This window comes from Drosophila innubila, chromosome X, assembly GCF_004354385.1.
Source record: "Drosophila innubila isolate TH190305 chromosome X, UK_Dinn_1.0, whole genome shotgun sequence".
In the NCBI taxonomy this organism is placed as follows: domain Eukaryota; kingdom Metazoa; phylum Arthropoda; class Insecta; order Diptera; family Drosophilidae; genus Drosophila; species Drosophila innubila.
Genome location: NC_047626.1, coordinates 29434277 through 29448329, shown reverse-complemented (window position 1 = coordinate 29448329; position 14053 = coordinate 29434277). Strand labels below are relative to the sequence as shown.

Below are 14053 nucleotides of genomic sequence, written 5' to 3'. Positions count from 1 at the left end.
TTTTGTATTTTGCCAAAAGACGAAACTTTTAGCTATTGATAAGAACAATAATTGCTGTTTATGTTGATTTTAGTCAATGGTTCGTTTAAAAAAAAAATTGCAAAAAACCAAGGCACTCGCATGCGACACAAAACCCTGAGAGAATATTTTAACGCGATTAATTTATGAATGTTATGCATTGATGCAGCTTAAAATTGTCTTTTGTTTTGTTCAAAAATATTTAGTAGTTATTCATTTAACTTTAGTTACTTTCGCACGCGCCATTTTGTTTCGCTATGTTGTTTGTTTACTTCGTATAAATTATATTTTAACTTTTTTAGTCACTAAGAAGCTTTATTACTAGAATTGAAGCATTCTCTTTGCAATTTAATTACCTTTTTATTCGTAGAAGAAAGATTATGTCAATCCCACAAAAAAACCTCTACACGAGGTAAAAGTCTAGTGATAAAAGCAATTTCTAGCCCCAAAATTTCTGATATCCAATTTTGTGACGAACAAAATTTAATTCAATATAAAAAATTTAAATAAAAATACTAGTCGGAAAGGCTATAAACGAGACCATAGGATACCCGTTATTTACGTATATTGTGAAATTTTCTTGCAGAAACATTTTCAAGTTACTTGTTTAAGCATTTTACACATGAATGAGTTCATTAGTTTGAGCATACCGACTGCATCTTGGAATAAATTAATTTTTTCTATATTTTAGTTATCCTTTGAACCAGTTGTCGGATTTGGGTCATCGAGGCATCAAGCAACGCGTATTTTTGATAAGAATTTTTAAAAAAATAAATTTTGCCAAAAAGCCCCAACGGCTCCATAAGCTGCGATCATATAAATTTTTCTAAATAAATTTTTAGTTTTAATATGCCATCTTGTAAGTTAGGACTAAGCCTTTCGATCGGTATATAACTCGATCTGATCGGACAGTATTAGCAAATTTTCCAACTTTGCTGTATATATTGTTAGTCGCCTTTCGCACCCTTCGTGATGCTGTCGTCACTAACGCGGACTGCCGTCCGCAGTGATTTGGGTATGTTGTAGTACGTGAGAGGTTTGAAAGATATTACTTTTTTACCGAACATACACATTTTTCTATCGGTCGAAAATCAAAATCTCATTTTATGAGATATCTCAACCAAACTGATACAATATGCATTTAACTTGGTTTTAAATATCCTGACCAAAGTTGGTTTAAATAGCTGTCATATAGCTGTCGTAGGACCGATCGTGTCAAAATTAGGTTTTAGTATAAAACTTTTTTGCTCTACGAGATATCGTAACCAAACTAATAGAATATGCATATAAGTTAGACTTATTGATCCTGACCAAAGTTAGTTCTAATCGAACTACTATATCATATAGCTGTCATTCGACCGATCAGGCGAAATCCAAGTCTTAGTATGAACAACTTTTTTTTTCATAGTAAGTACAGACCGTATTGTTTGACAATTTTTTCCCATTTTTTTTATTTTGAAGCTGTATATTTCGTTATCGACCAAACATCAAAATTTTTGAAACGGAATTTAGCTGGCCCTCTCGTTTACTTACAGCATCGTTTCCGTATACTTCAAATACTTTTTTAAGAACTTGGGTGGCATCCATATCTTTTTGGAAGTAAAGTTGCAAGTATGAGGAAAATGCTTAATTTTTCCTTTCGAACTAATTTATATATGAAGAAAAAACAGCCATCCCAACATCCCCTAGGCTATATAGTGATATCACTTGAACTGATCTTGAGTGGGTATAAATATATGAATGCAAATTGATTTTGATATTTTTAAGCTCCTTAAGACTTTTCTAAATTATATCTCAAGGTCTGTTGGCTACACTTGGTAATGTTCATGCAATTAATCGTAAAATTGGCAAATAAATTAAATTAAAAGACAGCTTGGTTGATTTTTTAAAAATTTGTTAAAAAAAAAAAAACAAAACAAAAACAAAATTCAAAACTCATCAGATCGTTTTTAGCTTGAATGCTGTTGTTTTCTTTATTATCTATTTCTCCTTTTAAATTAAATCTGAGGAACAGTGTTTTGTTAGTTCATTCATATTGTATAGTTCATTTCAGAAGCTGACAAATCATTAAATGAATCACAATGCTGACCACACCTTTGTGAGCCCGTATCTAGACATACTGATACTAGCTATAGCTAATCTAATCAATAAATATGACCAAATTAACAACAAGTTTCTTATGAAACCTCTGATTAATATGATCATAACTTGTTCCTCACATTCTAAAGTATCATGTGGAAATCGGGCATTCCAGTTATGGAGAGTTCTTCCTTATCAAAAATAGGTGCAATCTCTTACAAGTTTTCCCGGGTCCAAGTCCGAAGCGTAATGCATTAGGTTCAATATTCTATATACTCGATTATGTTTGTACATAATACCCATGAGTGTACTACAAATACTCCTATATACTTTTAGAGGACAGAGACCTGAGCATTGAAGCGTGTGACATATGGTGCCTTTATCATTAGTAACGGCACGTTTATGACGTGTAGTAAATATATGCAAAGGTATATTTGTATGTACGAGTTCTATGTACATTTGGCTGTGTGAGTACCCCAGAGTATGGGAGTACTTTGGGTACTATGCGATTTCACACATTGTCATGACTGCGTCTAGGAAAAAAAAATAAACAACTGACAAGCCGTCAAAACGCGACATTCATTAGTCACAATAAGCATAGAAATCTAAAAACATGGGAATAAAATAAAACAAGATCAAAAATAGCTAAAAGAACAAAAAGAAAAAGGTGACGCGAACCTGAGATAGGAGATTGATTATTTCGCTATTGAACTTTGCCCGTGTCACATTATAAATGTTCCGGAATCCGGAGCAATTCCAAATATCCGACTATCTAAGAGCTGTCACACAGCACAATCACATACGTCATAGTAGTATGTGTATTACAGGGCACCGTTTATCCAAGTTTTTCGCAGCGTCTAAAATTTAATAACGCCATTTACAGTTGCTGTTGTTGTTAGTATTAATAGTATTGTTGGTGTAACCGTTGTTGTTGTTGCTTTAGTTCCATAAATAACAGCAAATTGGCATGCATTCTGGCTTCCAGTTGAGACGCGGCCAGGGAGCACATAAATTTCTCAACACTTGCATAAAATTCATAAAAACAATAACACAAAAAGACTGAACAACAGATGTGTCGTCGATCGACGGTATGGAGGGCCACAGGCATCCCAAAAGTGTTGAATGGGCCAGATGGATGAGACTCGGGAGTGTTACATACTTACACACATATTCGAGAGATTTAAAATAAATGTACCCATAAATACGAGCAATCATAACATTATTATAAAAATTTATAAGCGCTTTTCTAGGACAGAAATTTCAATGAAATCTAACTCAATACCTGGAAGAGTATTAAGAACAGAGTTATCGAAGTTCAATATAGCTACGTCATAAAGAACGACTTCATTAAAAATAATTCTGGAAGGACCAAAATACTTTCATATAAATAAAGTGATAAAATAAAATATTTTTATATAGTAATTGTTAATAAATTATATTCTAAATAATTGAAATAGGAGATTTTTAATATTTTTAACTATTTCAGTTTGTTCAAAGACGAATTTTTTAATTGTTGAAAATTTTAAAAAAAATTTAAGAGTTTTTTTTTAGTTAGATTTACACGTTATCCAATTCAAACATATGTATTATTTGGAATCGAAATAGTAGAATTTGGCATTAAAAGAATTATATTATAGGCACCTGATACTATGTATTTTTGAAACAAACTTTAAACATGATGAGTAATTATGCAAGTGTAAAAACTGTGATTCACTTAAACAAAATGAAACGTAACCGGAAGTTGCAGTTCACACTGATTACAGAAACAGTTAGTCAAGTGACTCTTTTGACAAGTCAAATTTTTAAAATTAAATTTTAGTTGCTTTGGTTTTTAAAATATGTTTCAATTGTCTAAATTCATGTAATTCGTATTTATTTTTAATTACTTTAATAGTTTGAATTGAAATAAATCGTAATATATAAATCAATTACTAAACGTTTACGGTTTGAGTACCTGCTTTGAATATCACTTTATATGACTGTAGCTTATGTATCACCTACTTATTAGCTGTCGAACCTAAGGCCTCTATATATGTACATTAGTATGTATGTATATAAGTATAAATAACACTCGAATCATTCAAGTTCATAAGCTTGTATTTGGCATTTGGTAATCAGACTCAATGTTTTTATCATTGTTGGTGATAAGACTTATCGTTAAATGACGTAGTCGGTGCCATATTTCTATTATGCCAAACCCAACATAGTCCAAGCTATATACAGCACCATGAAAATATTGGGCTTGGATTACAATTGTGCTTAGTCGCGCCAGTCGATACGAGAATAACGATGATTATAGGCTGGACAGACGCCAGACACTTCAAAAGGCCAAAGCGTGACCTAAGACCCTTTGAAAAATGATTTCTGGATGCCACTGTAAAATGAATATCAGCATTGAAAATTTAAATACTTATTGCCAGGCATCACTGCGGTAGGTCCATGTCAATGTCGTATTCATATTAATATGGGTATGTGTGTGTGTGTGTGTGTGTGCGTGAGTGTGTTTGTATGTCACTGTTGTAGGTGTGCGGTGTGTCGCCTGTACGATCGGTCGATCCATCGGTCGCTCGGTCGTTTGGTCTCCTTGCCTTGCCTAATGGTGTCAAATGGCTGGAAGGTTTTCAAGTGGCACCAACGACGACTGCGACTGTTATTCTTATCAACTTGCACAGTACTGTGTTGTGCCATTGTTGTTTTTATTGTTGCCTGCATTTTCCGCACAAGTTCAAGGCGCGTCCATAGCTAATCGCTTTGAAAGTGAAACCGTGTTTATATTTTGACTTATTTTTTCCGCTTTTCATTGACACTTGAACCTTTGTTTACTTGAGCGTCGTGTGTTTGGTATTTTAACTTTTCCGTTTTATTTTTTTGAATACCCTGTAACATATATAACACATGTAGCAGTTAATTTGCCTTTGCGGCTTTGTAAACATTTGTTACCATGTTAATCAAGTATGTATTTCAAGGAATTATTTTAAATGACAACTATTATTTCATATTTTACAATAAATGCATTCATACCAAGGCTGCAAACCACCAAAATTTTGGGAAAGGTTCAGTGGCTCGAACCATAGAAAAAGTGTTAGGTTCGGTTCGCATACCGGTTTATTTACCCCTTGAACTCAAGGTTTTGGTTCAAATTTTGTACATTTTAATACAACAAAATATTTTTTTTTTGTACTTTTTTCTGTTGTTTTATATTTAATTAATTATCCAAGAAAAAAATTAATATCTTGTAGGTTACCTTACTTCATTTTTTAGTTTAAACATAATTTTTGAATTTTGACAAAGCGAGAAACTGATAGCTATTGATTGGAAATATAATTGCTGTTAATGTTAATTTCAGACAATGACTCGTTTAAAAAAAAAAAATTACAAAAAAACCAAGGCATTCGCATGTGACTCAAAACAGAAGTCGTTATCGCGGCTTTCAGTTCAAACACTTATTACAGCGAAACCTGAGGGAATATTTTTATGCGATTAATTTATAAATGTTATGAATTGATGCATCTTAAAATTGTCTTTTGTTTTATTCAAAAATATCAAGCAGTTTATTTTTTAATTAACTTTAATTACTTTTGCACGCGACATTTTTTTCCATCATGTATTTTTTATATTTTTTGTTTATTTTAACTTTTTTAGTCAATAAGAAACTTTATTATTAGAATTGAAGTTTTTCTTTTCATTTTTATTAACTTTTTGATTTTTGAAAAAAGGTTTGTTCTAAAAATCATAATAATACAAATACTTAATTTTGAAAGTCAGCTTTTGGCAAAAAAGGCAAATATATAGAAAAACTTAGCTTATTCATGAACTAATTCATGTGTGAAATGTTTAAGCAAGTAACTTAAAAATGTTTCTGGAAGAAAAATTCACAAGATGTGATCATTTTTAAGTTTTTTGCTGCAGTTGATATTTCTGTGGAATTGCTCATATATCGGTTCGCGGTCCTGTTCAGAAACCCTTGAACCGAAAAAATTTGAATAAATATTATTGATTTTTATGTACGATTTACTTAGTTACGATTTTTTTTTTAATTTTTTAAATCTGGATTTCTTTGTGCTTTTAGAGGTGAGCTTGCATTTATAACTTCATTGCTCGAGAATGTCGCAAGCGGTATACAAAGTTTTATAGATATATGCTTTTGAACTAAGAAAAATTATCTGTTTGTGCTGTACTTTTTAAATTCTCTGAAATTACAAAAAATTGTGTATCTTTTAAATCTTCTCTAGAATTACACAATTGTATTAAGTGTCGTTAACGATATTAATAAATAGATTCGAAAAAGATTTGCATAAAATTGAAAATAATGAGCGGTATGTCTTAGTCGAACGTTTACATTTTGAGGTGGCTTGCCACATTCAGAGATGAGGACTGCACTGAAGTGGTGCAACCCTTTGTGGTTATGCCTTCGACTCCGAAACGACCTTTTCCGGGCATTTGGGGAGAACGCATGCGCGACTCTCGAGTGGATATTGACATATTGCTGACACGCCCACAAACAAATCTGTGCTGCATGCCCAAGACGAGGATACTTTGCCCTTATCCCCGTTATTTTTAATGCGCATACACACACATATATACACACACATATATGACAGACGCACGTGCCTCCAACTGGCGACGATCGGCTGTAAAAAAAAGTCTGAGAAAGATAGAGAGAGATAGAGAAAGGAATAAAGAACAAAGCTGACAGACAACAAAGTAGTTGCGTTTATGAGCCGTGAAAATTATGAAATAAAAAGTTGACAAAATCATGAAGCCAATATAGAAGAAGCAGGGTGCAAATGTGTACATACACATTTACAAATTATATTTTGATGGTTGTCGCGACGGGCTAATTAATATTACACAATATTGCAACAGGCCATCAATTAACGTTCGCAATTATACTTGAAGTTCCCGAAGAGGACGGACGAGAGTTGGGAGTCGGTTGTCGGTCGTCGGTTGTCGGCTGTCGGTAGCCGGGAATCGAGAATCGAGAATCAGGAGTCGACAATCGACCGTTGGCTGTTGGAGTCGGTCTCTTGTTGATTCAACGGAAATTGAGCGAGTAATTCAAGAAAATGTTGCTCGGAAATGTCGTGCCATAAAAATCGTTTGCCACTGTGTGTTGAAAAGCATATCTTCAACATCTTAGGATTTCCCCTTGTGCCCAATGCTCCGCACTTACCAAAATTAATGCCATCGATGACAACACTGCCTGCAACAATAAAAGGCCCATCCCAAAATAGCCGGAAAATAACATTATGCTGTTGCCTGCAACCAAAGCAACCGAAAAGGGACAAAGCAGACACTGAAATTATGACGATGTTTCTGCTGCAGCACAATTATTGCCAACTGTTAACAGATTTGTTGGCAGTATAGCATCAGCAGCAACACCAACAGCAACAGCAACATCAGCAGCCAGGCAACATTTGTATGATAATGATAATGGCATGTTGATGTCGATGTCGATGTCGATGGCGTTCCCACTGAAATTGAGTCATTTTCATTGGAATTATTGTCATTTGCACCGTAGAAAAGCTCAATGCATTGAAAATGGATAACAGAAGTGAATCATTACAGGAGTTATGCAATTTCACAGATACTGATGACAGATGGAATGGATAGAAAGTCGTATTATTATAGCAGAAAATGAACTTTTTTAAAATTCGAGCGGATCAGTTGAGCGCACTCGACAGTAGGATACCCGTGCCTAGGCTTTTAAATGGCTTTCGGGTCGCCGAAGATTTGATGCCCTTGCAAAACGCTGTATTAAATTTAAAACGGATTGATCCAATGACAGCTTTATGATTTAGTGAAAAGATTGGAACCAAATTCGCTCAGGACATAGAAGAACAAATTCATAATCTGCAAGTTTGATTAAGTTATCAACAGGAACAACAACAATTTTCTTACCAATCCTTAAATATAATTAATCGATAACTATCGACTAATCCTTTCTATTGAAACTATATGATACAGTGCACCGATTTGAACTAAATTTGGTCAAGATGTAACAGCCCACTTGATTGCATGTTTTTTCATATCTCAAGAAACAAAGAAGTTGCTAATCCTAATACTTAATTTTCGACCGAGGGTTCCTATGGCAGCTCTATAATATACTTGACCGATTTGAATTACATTTGGACAGGATGTATAAGACATACACTTTCGGTTTTTTGCGAATTACGCCCCCCACAGTTATTGTTGCAAAATTTTAAAATAAACTTGATCGGCCTGAAATTATAGGGAGTTTATATTCCAAATTTGGTGCGCCTAGTTCTTACCATCACTGAGAACTTTTCGATGAGTATATCTACTCGGCTAGAGTCTGCCACACCTCCTTCTGCCTGTTACATACAGTGCACAAACTTAATATACCCGCACAGGTTATAATACAGTAACTGGATAAAAAATAAAATAGGATAAGAAAAATAAAAAGTAATAAATATAAAATAGTAATTGTCGCGGGCACACCTTTGTCTCTATTAAGCGATGTAACTGACCTTGATATAATTATCATATTATCACTGATTACTTAAGAAATCAATATAGAATAAAAAAAAACACAGAAAAATAAAACGAGAGAGAGCTGCAGTTTTTAATTAAAATTATCCTATTTATTATAAGATATTAAGACTAGCAAGGCACTTCTTATAATTATAAGATTAGATGGTAAATATGTGGATAATTTCAACAATTCCTTTTTTCGCAATTCTTCACAACTGCTCTTACAAAAACTGCAAGTATAAGTACGTCTTCAGCGGTAGCGGTTATAGGGCTCAAACATGTAGTTTAGGTACAAGTTGAGGCTGTATTGCTGGTGTTGTGCTCCATTAACTAGGCTTGGTGGTAATGAATATGATCTATGAGGTAAATTTACCTGTCGACGGCAATTCGGGCAGTTGGTATTTTTCATTAGCCAGACATATATGCATTTCTTATGGAACCAATGCCCGCAAGCTAAACGATGCACGATAAACAGATCACAGCAACCTTCGTTGACGCATTCTAAACAAATTGAACATAAGTATCCCGGTTCCATTCGGTCATAAGCCATTACTAAAATAAAGTTGCCCAGTGATCTCCTTATTCGAAGTCCGTACAAAAAGGCGATAAGCATTCCTGGGATTATAACGATAGTCATCAAGCAAGAAATTCCAAAACTTTGCAATGTATCCATTATTTTTATATTGATTGGTAAAGTACTGACACTCCTTTTTTATATCCTTTTTGTTTGCTGTGTTTTCTTTTTTCCTACTTTTACTTTTTATCTCATTTTTTTTAAATCTAAGTTGTTTCTAGTTACGAAACAAATTTATAATGAAGCAACTTATTTTATGCTTGCTAAACCCAATTTGAACCTGGTTGCTATGATTATATGAATTGTAAAAGTTAAATCAGTTAAATTTCTTGATAAAATCATGGAGAATGCGTGGTATCACTATGTGAATAAATTGTGAAAGTTCAAATCTTAGTATTTAAATTTCTTTTTAACAATTATCATATTGTAACAATGATAAGTTCACACATAAGCTGATAAAATTAAAACCAAAATAGAAAACTCTATCCAGATAAGATCGATTTTAACGTGCCCCGTAGTCAGGTCTAAAATCTACTGACATATAGCAAGTAACTTTTTAAGAAAAAAATACACTGCTGCCTCTAGATTACTAGATACTTGATTATAATAAAAACCCAACGATTATCATTTTATATCTTTAATTCCATGTGTAGTTGAGGTCACTTAAAACATAATCTAAGTGTTGGCGCACGTCAGCGCTTTCAATTTTTATTATTTTTGAAATATTTTAGCATTGCATAATTACACAGCCACACAAAAAAAAATTGTTGTTCTGATCTGGGGGTGTCAGTATGCTTACTATATGATTTTTGGGTAGCTTAATCCGAAGTCCATTTAAAGTCAATCTTTAAAAATTGAAATTGGATCCAATATGCCGAATATTTCAAAAGAACATTTTTCATTTTGAATTTTAAAAAATTGACTTTAAATTCGTAATCAGCAACCCCAAAAACCCCCGAGTAACGAGTTTCAAATGAATTTTTCAAAAAAGTGTCAGCCATACTGTTTTTTAATTCAAAACCCTGACGTGCTAGGGGTAAAATGGACTTCGGATTCAGCGTGCTGGGGCCTTTCTCATTTTGCTTTGCAAAATGAATATCTTTTTAACCAATCAGGATGATTTCAAAACTTTAAAATGACAGTTTACACAGGGTGATTGGCCCACTGGGGGACTTAGGCTTGTCGGTCAAAGCTCAAAAATATTATCTGTGCATATTTTTCATGTGAAATTTAAAAAAAAAATCAATTTTTTTGTCAGTAATTTACATTTTTTATCTCTTTTGATATTTTAAACCACATTATTTAGTATTTAAAAAAATTGTATTGCGGTAATTTAACAAAAAAAAAAAAAAATTTTTAATCTCGTAGCGAAAACGTATGCAATTGCACTGTTCTTTTCCTCTTCTTCCACCATTTTATTGCGAGGTTGCATCAGGTTTTGTACGGTGCTTACCAAAACCGGGGTAATTTAGTTAAAGAATTTAATACCAAAGCGTCTTGTAGTAGTGGGATAGTGGCAGTCGGAGGTGGGATCTGATTTTTGCTACGGCCTGCGGCCCCAGTGTGCAGCGACAAAAAAACCATAGTGAGACCCCCAGATCAGAACAACAATTGTTTTTTTGTGGCTGTGTTATTACTGAAAAACATAAAGTCTAGTGTTAGTTAGGTTTAGGGCGAAGCGAGAGCATAATAAAGCTTTCGTTTGAACATTTGATGAAGTTAGTTGTCGAATAGCAATTATAATATCAGCACGAAATCGCCGCTTTATTTTTTCTCGCTCTCCTTTTCGGTAGTCGACTTAAAACGCCACCAACTTTCGTTTAAACATTAAATATAATAATTTATAAACTTATATAGTTTTTACTAAGTCTTCTGCATCTTATTAAATATTTTGTTGCTCATCATTGCAGCAAGCAATGAAATTAATACCTCGTTATGCAGCTCAGATAGGTACAATGTATGTTGTTTTGTTTTAGTTTATAATACAGGTATAAACTCTTTATCTATATAAATAGCAATGCGTAGAGTGGCAGAAAGAGGCGTGACAGACCTCTTCTTGAACAAGATTCGAGTCCACAAAGCCATGCCCGTATGTCCTTCAAAAACTATTAAAGCTGGAGACTACTAAATTTGGATGCCTGTTTCTGTATAATAAACAGTGAATTTGTACAAATAGTCTTTAAGGCCTTTGTAGCAAGAAAGCCTTCGATAACTTTTATAAAAGACCGAAGAAAAATATAATCAATTTTAATTATTATTAACAGGGGTGCCACAGAAATCAAAACCAACCGAAAGTCTCCCAAAAATGTATGGAGATTTGGGACATTTCCGGTTGGTTTTGATTTCTGTGGCACCCCTGTTAATAATAATTAAAATTGATTTTATTAAAGTCAACTTTCACCATTATTGTTTAAAAAAAAAACCCATAATATAATACAAGATAGCAAAATGTAACATTTTTCATCTGAGACGAACCAATCCCATTTATTTGTATACATTTGACAAGAAAAAATCTGTAAAAATATCTTTATCAAAAAAAAATTTTAATTTTTAAAATCTGTTTCAGGAATACCCATATTAAAATCTTTCGATTTGTCTTATCGATATCAAAGCATAAAAATCTGAGAATGCTAGCATACTATTTTTGTTATGTATACTTATTCTTCACAATCACATAATGTTGGAATCTTTATTGTATATACTTCACTGCCGTTCAGCTGAATAATCACACAAATTTCATAGATTTTCTGTGATCGATGTGTTCTGTTAAACCCCTTAGCATAAAACGTATTATTTGCTTAGTGTCTATAGGTTATTTGCTTAGTGGTTGAACGCATCCGATCATGTTCTGTTTGCGCAGTCGATAGTGCGATAACTTTCACGATAGTTGTCCAGAAGTGTGGCAACCCCACAGCTGACATGAAACGTTTGTTGTGCTTTCGGCTGTGTTTTGTTCGATTGGACAATAAATTTAACTAATTACAACTGTGGTACTATGGCTGAAACACCAAGTACGCCCAGCACACCTGGCAGCCGAGCCGTCGAAATGGTCAAGGCACAAAATACGGCGCTAGCAGAATTCAAGCGTCCACTGGCCAACGCGAGCGAACGTCGCAAAGCGAAACCCAAAATCCTAACCGAAGAGCGCTACATTGAGGAAATGTCGAAAATAATACAACGCGACTTCTTTCCGGATCTGGAGCGACTCCGCGCACAAAATGATTACCTGGACGCCGAGACGCGGCGAGATTTTCTGCAAATGGCAGAGATACGTGCACGCTATAGTTTTGGGCGTTACTCCAGTACTGGGAGCAGGAATGGCAACAACGGACGCAACAATGGTAAGTCATTCCTCCACCTTCCCCAAGTTAGGTACTCCTTAACGTTGTTGTGTGCGCACTTTTTAGCCATGTCACCAGCCACATTTGAAACACCACTGAGCACAGCAAATGCAGGTGCTACTCCACAGATACACACGGACACGCCGCTCTCCGGGATTAGCAAGCACAGCAGCCGCAGCAGCGTCGCTGAAGGTGGTTGCCAGGATGGCATTGCGCGCAAAATGTCCTTGGATTCCTTTCTGCAGCACTACACTAGCGAGGACAACCAGAGTTTCCAGGAGATTATTGAGACGGCCGAGGCGAAGCTGCGACAGAAATACGCCGTACTGTACAATCATGAACAGCTGTCCGCGGAACAGCTGCAGCGGGCATTGATACTGCCCAGTATTGAGCAACAATTTGAGGAGCCCGATCCGTTGCGCAAGATTGAGACATGGAAGTACACCAATATGAACTCCGTTATGTATGTGCCAGATGGTGTGGAACTGACCGAGCAGGAACGTGTTCAACTGGCTGAACGAAAGCAGAGCATTCAACATAATGCCACCAGATTGTCCACAATTCCCCAATCCGAAAGTCAAGCCAACTCAGCAGCTGTCAATCCAACGGGTGAAGGTGCAGAGATTACTGCAGTAACGCCACGTATACGTGGCTTTGATCTGCTGCGATCACCGTCTCCACGGCCGGGCGAAGCTTTCTCGCCCATAATGACCTGGGGCGAAATTGATGGTACACCCTTTCGCCTGGATGGTGGTGATACTCCGCTGCGCAATACAACCGGTCCCTCATTTCGCATCAATGAGAACTCACGCCGGGAGAACATTGCAATTGCCCTGGCGGAAAAGGTTAGCGAAAAGATGCGCAACCAGAAACAACAAGCACTCAATACAGCACGTCGCAACATTGGCTCACCCTTTGTGCGCTCCAATATGGAACGGTTGGCCAGCATGTCACCAGCTGCTCGCCGTCTAGCCTCAGGAAAACTGGGCTTACGTCACCACACACCACTGTTAACGCCTTCGCCGGTGGGCAAAGTCAAGATCACCCCTAAAATGGTGCGCCCGAATCCTCTTATCAATGGCAAACAGACTCCAGTCAAGAGCACCAGCTGCAACGCTACGCCCATTGATACGGGATCCACGCTGACTGATGACCTCCTCAAAATTCCCACAAAACGACGAAGCGCAGCAGACTTCTTTTAAACAGTTTAAAAATAGATCTAACATTTTTGTTTATTTAATTTTACTTGAATTTTGCAATAGAAAAGTAGAAAAACCAGATACCATAAATTAAAGTAAACATATTAAAAAAGCTTAGGGGTATTTCCATTCGTACGAAAAAATATAACAAAAAACATGAAAAAAGTCGATTTTTTAAAAAAAATTTCTTATATCTTAGTAGCAATTCAGTTGGACTAAATTTAGTAAAAAAAATTCGAAAAGAATCGACCTTTCCAATTAAAAAATATAAGCAACAACATGCGATGACGTTACAAAAATGTAAGTTGCTTTTGAGTTGGAATTGAAAAACGGAAAACTTCGAAATA

The 14053-nt window shown here is 35.2% G+C and overlaps 1 protein-coding gene and 1 long non-coding RNA gene across 2 annotated transcripts; one reads left to right on the top strand and one right to left on the bottom strand.

Moving 5' to 3' along the window:
• Positions 1 to 8791: 8791 nt before the first annotated feature.
• LOC117793308 lies at positions 8792 to 9319 on the bottom strand. Its single transcript, XR_004618248.1, has 2 exons — positions 8966 to 9319; positions 8792 to 8902 (listed from the first exon to the last, which is right to left on the bottom strand). It is a non-coding gene; the product is annotated as an uncharacterized LOC117793308 (long non-coding RNA).
• A 2752-nt stretch (positions 9320 to 12071) lies between these two features.
• LOC117793451 (splicing factor ESS-2 homolog) lies at positions 12072 to 13871 on the top strand. Its single transcript, XM_034633764.1, has 2 exons — positions 12072 to 12507; positions 12574 to 13871. Exons 1-2 carry the CDS (start codon positions 12162 to 12164, stop codon positions 13707 to 13709), a joined length of 1482 nt encoding a protein of 493 aa, XP_034489655.1. The 5' UTR covers positions 12072 to 12161; the 3' UTR covers positions 13710 to 13871.
• The last annotated feature ends 182 nt before the right edge of the window (positions 13872 to 14053 follow it).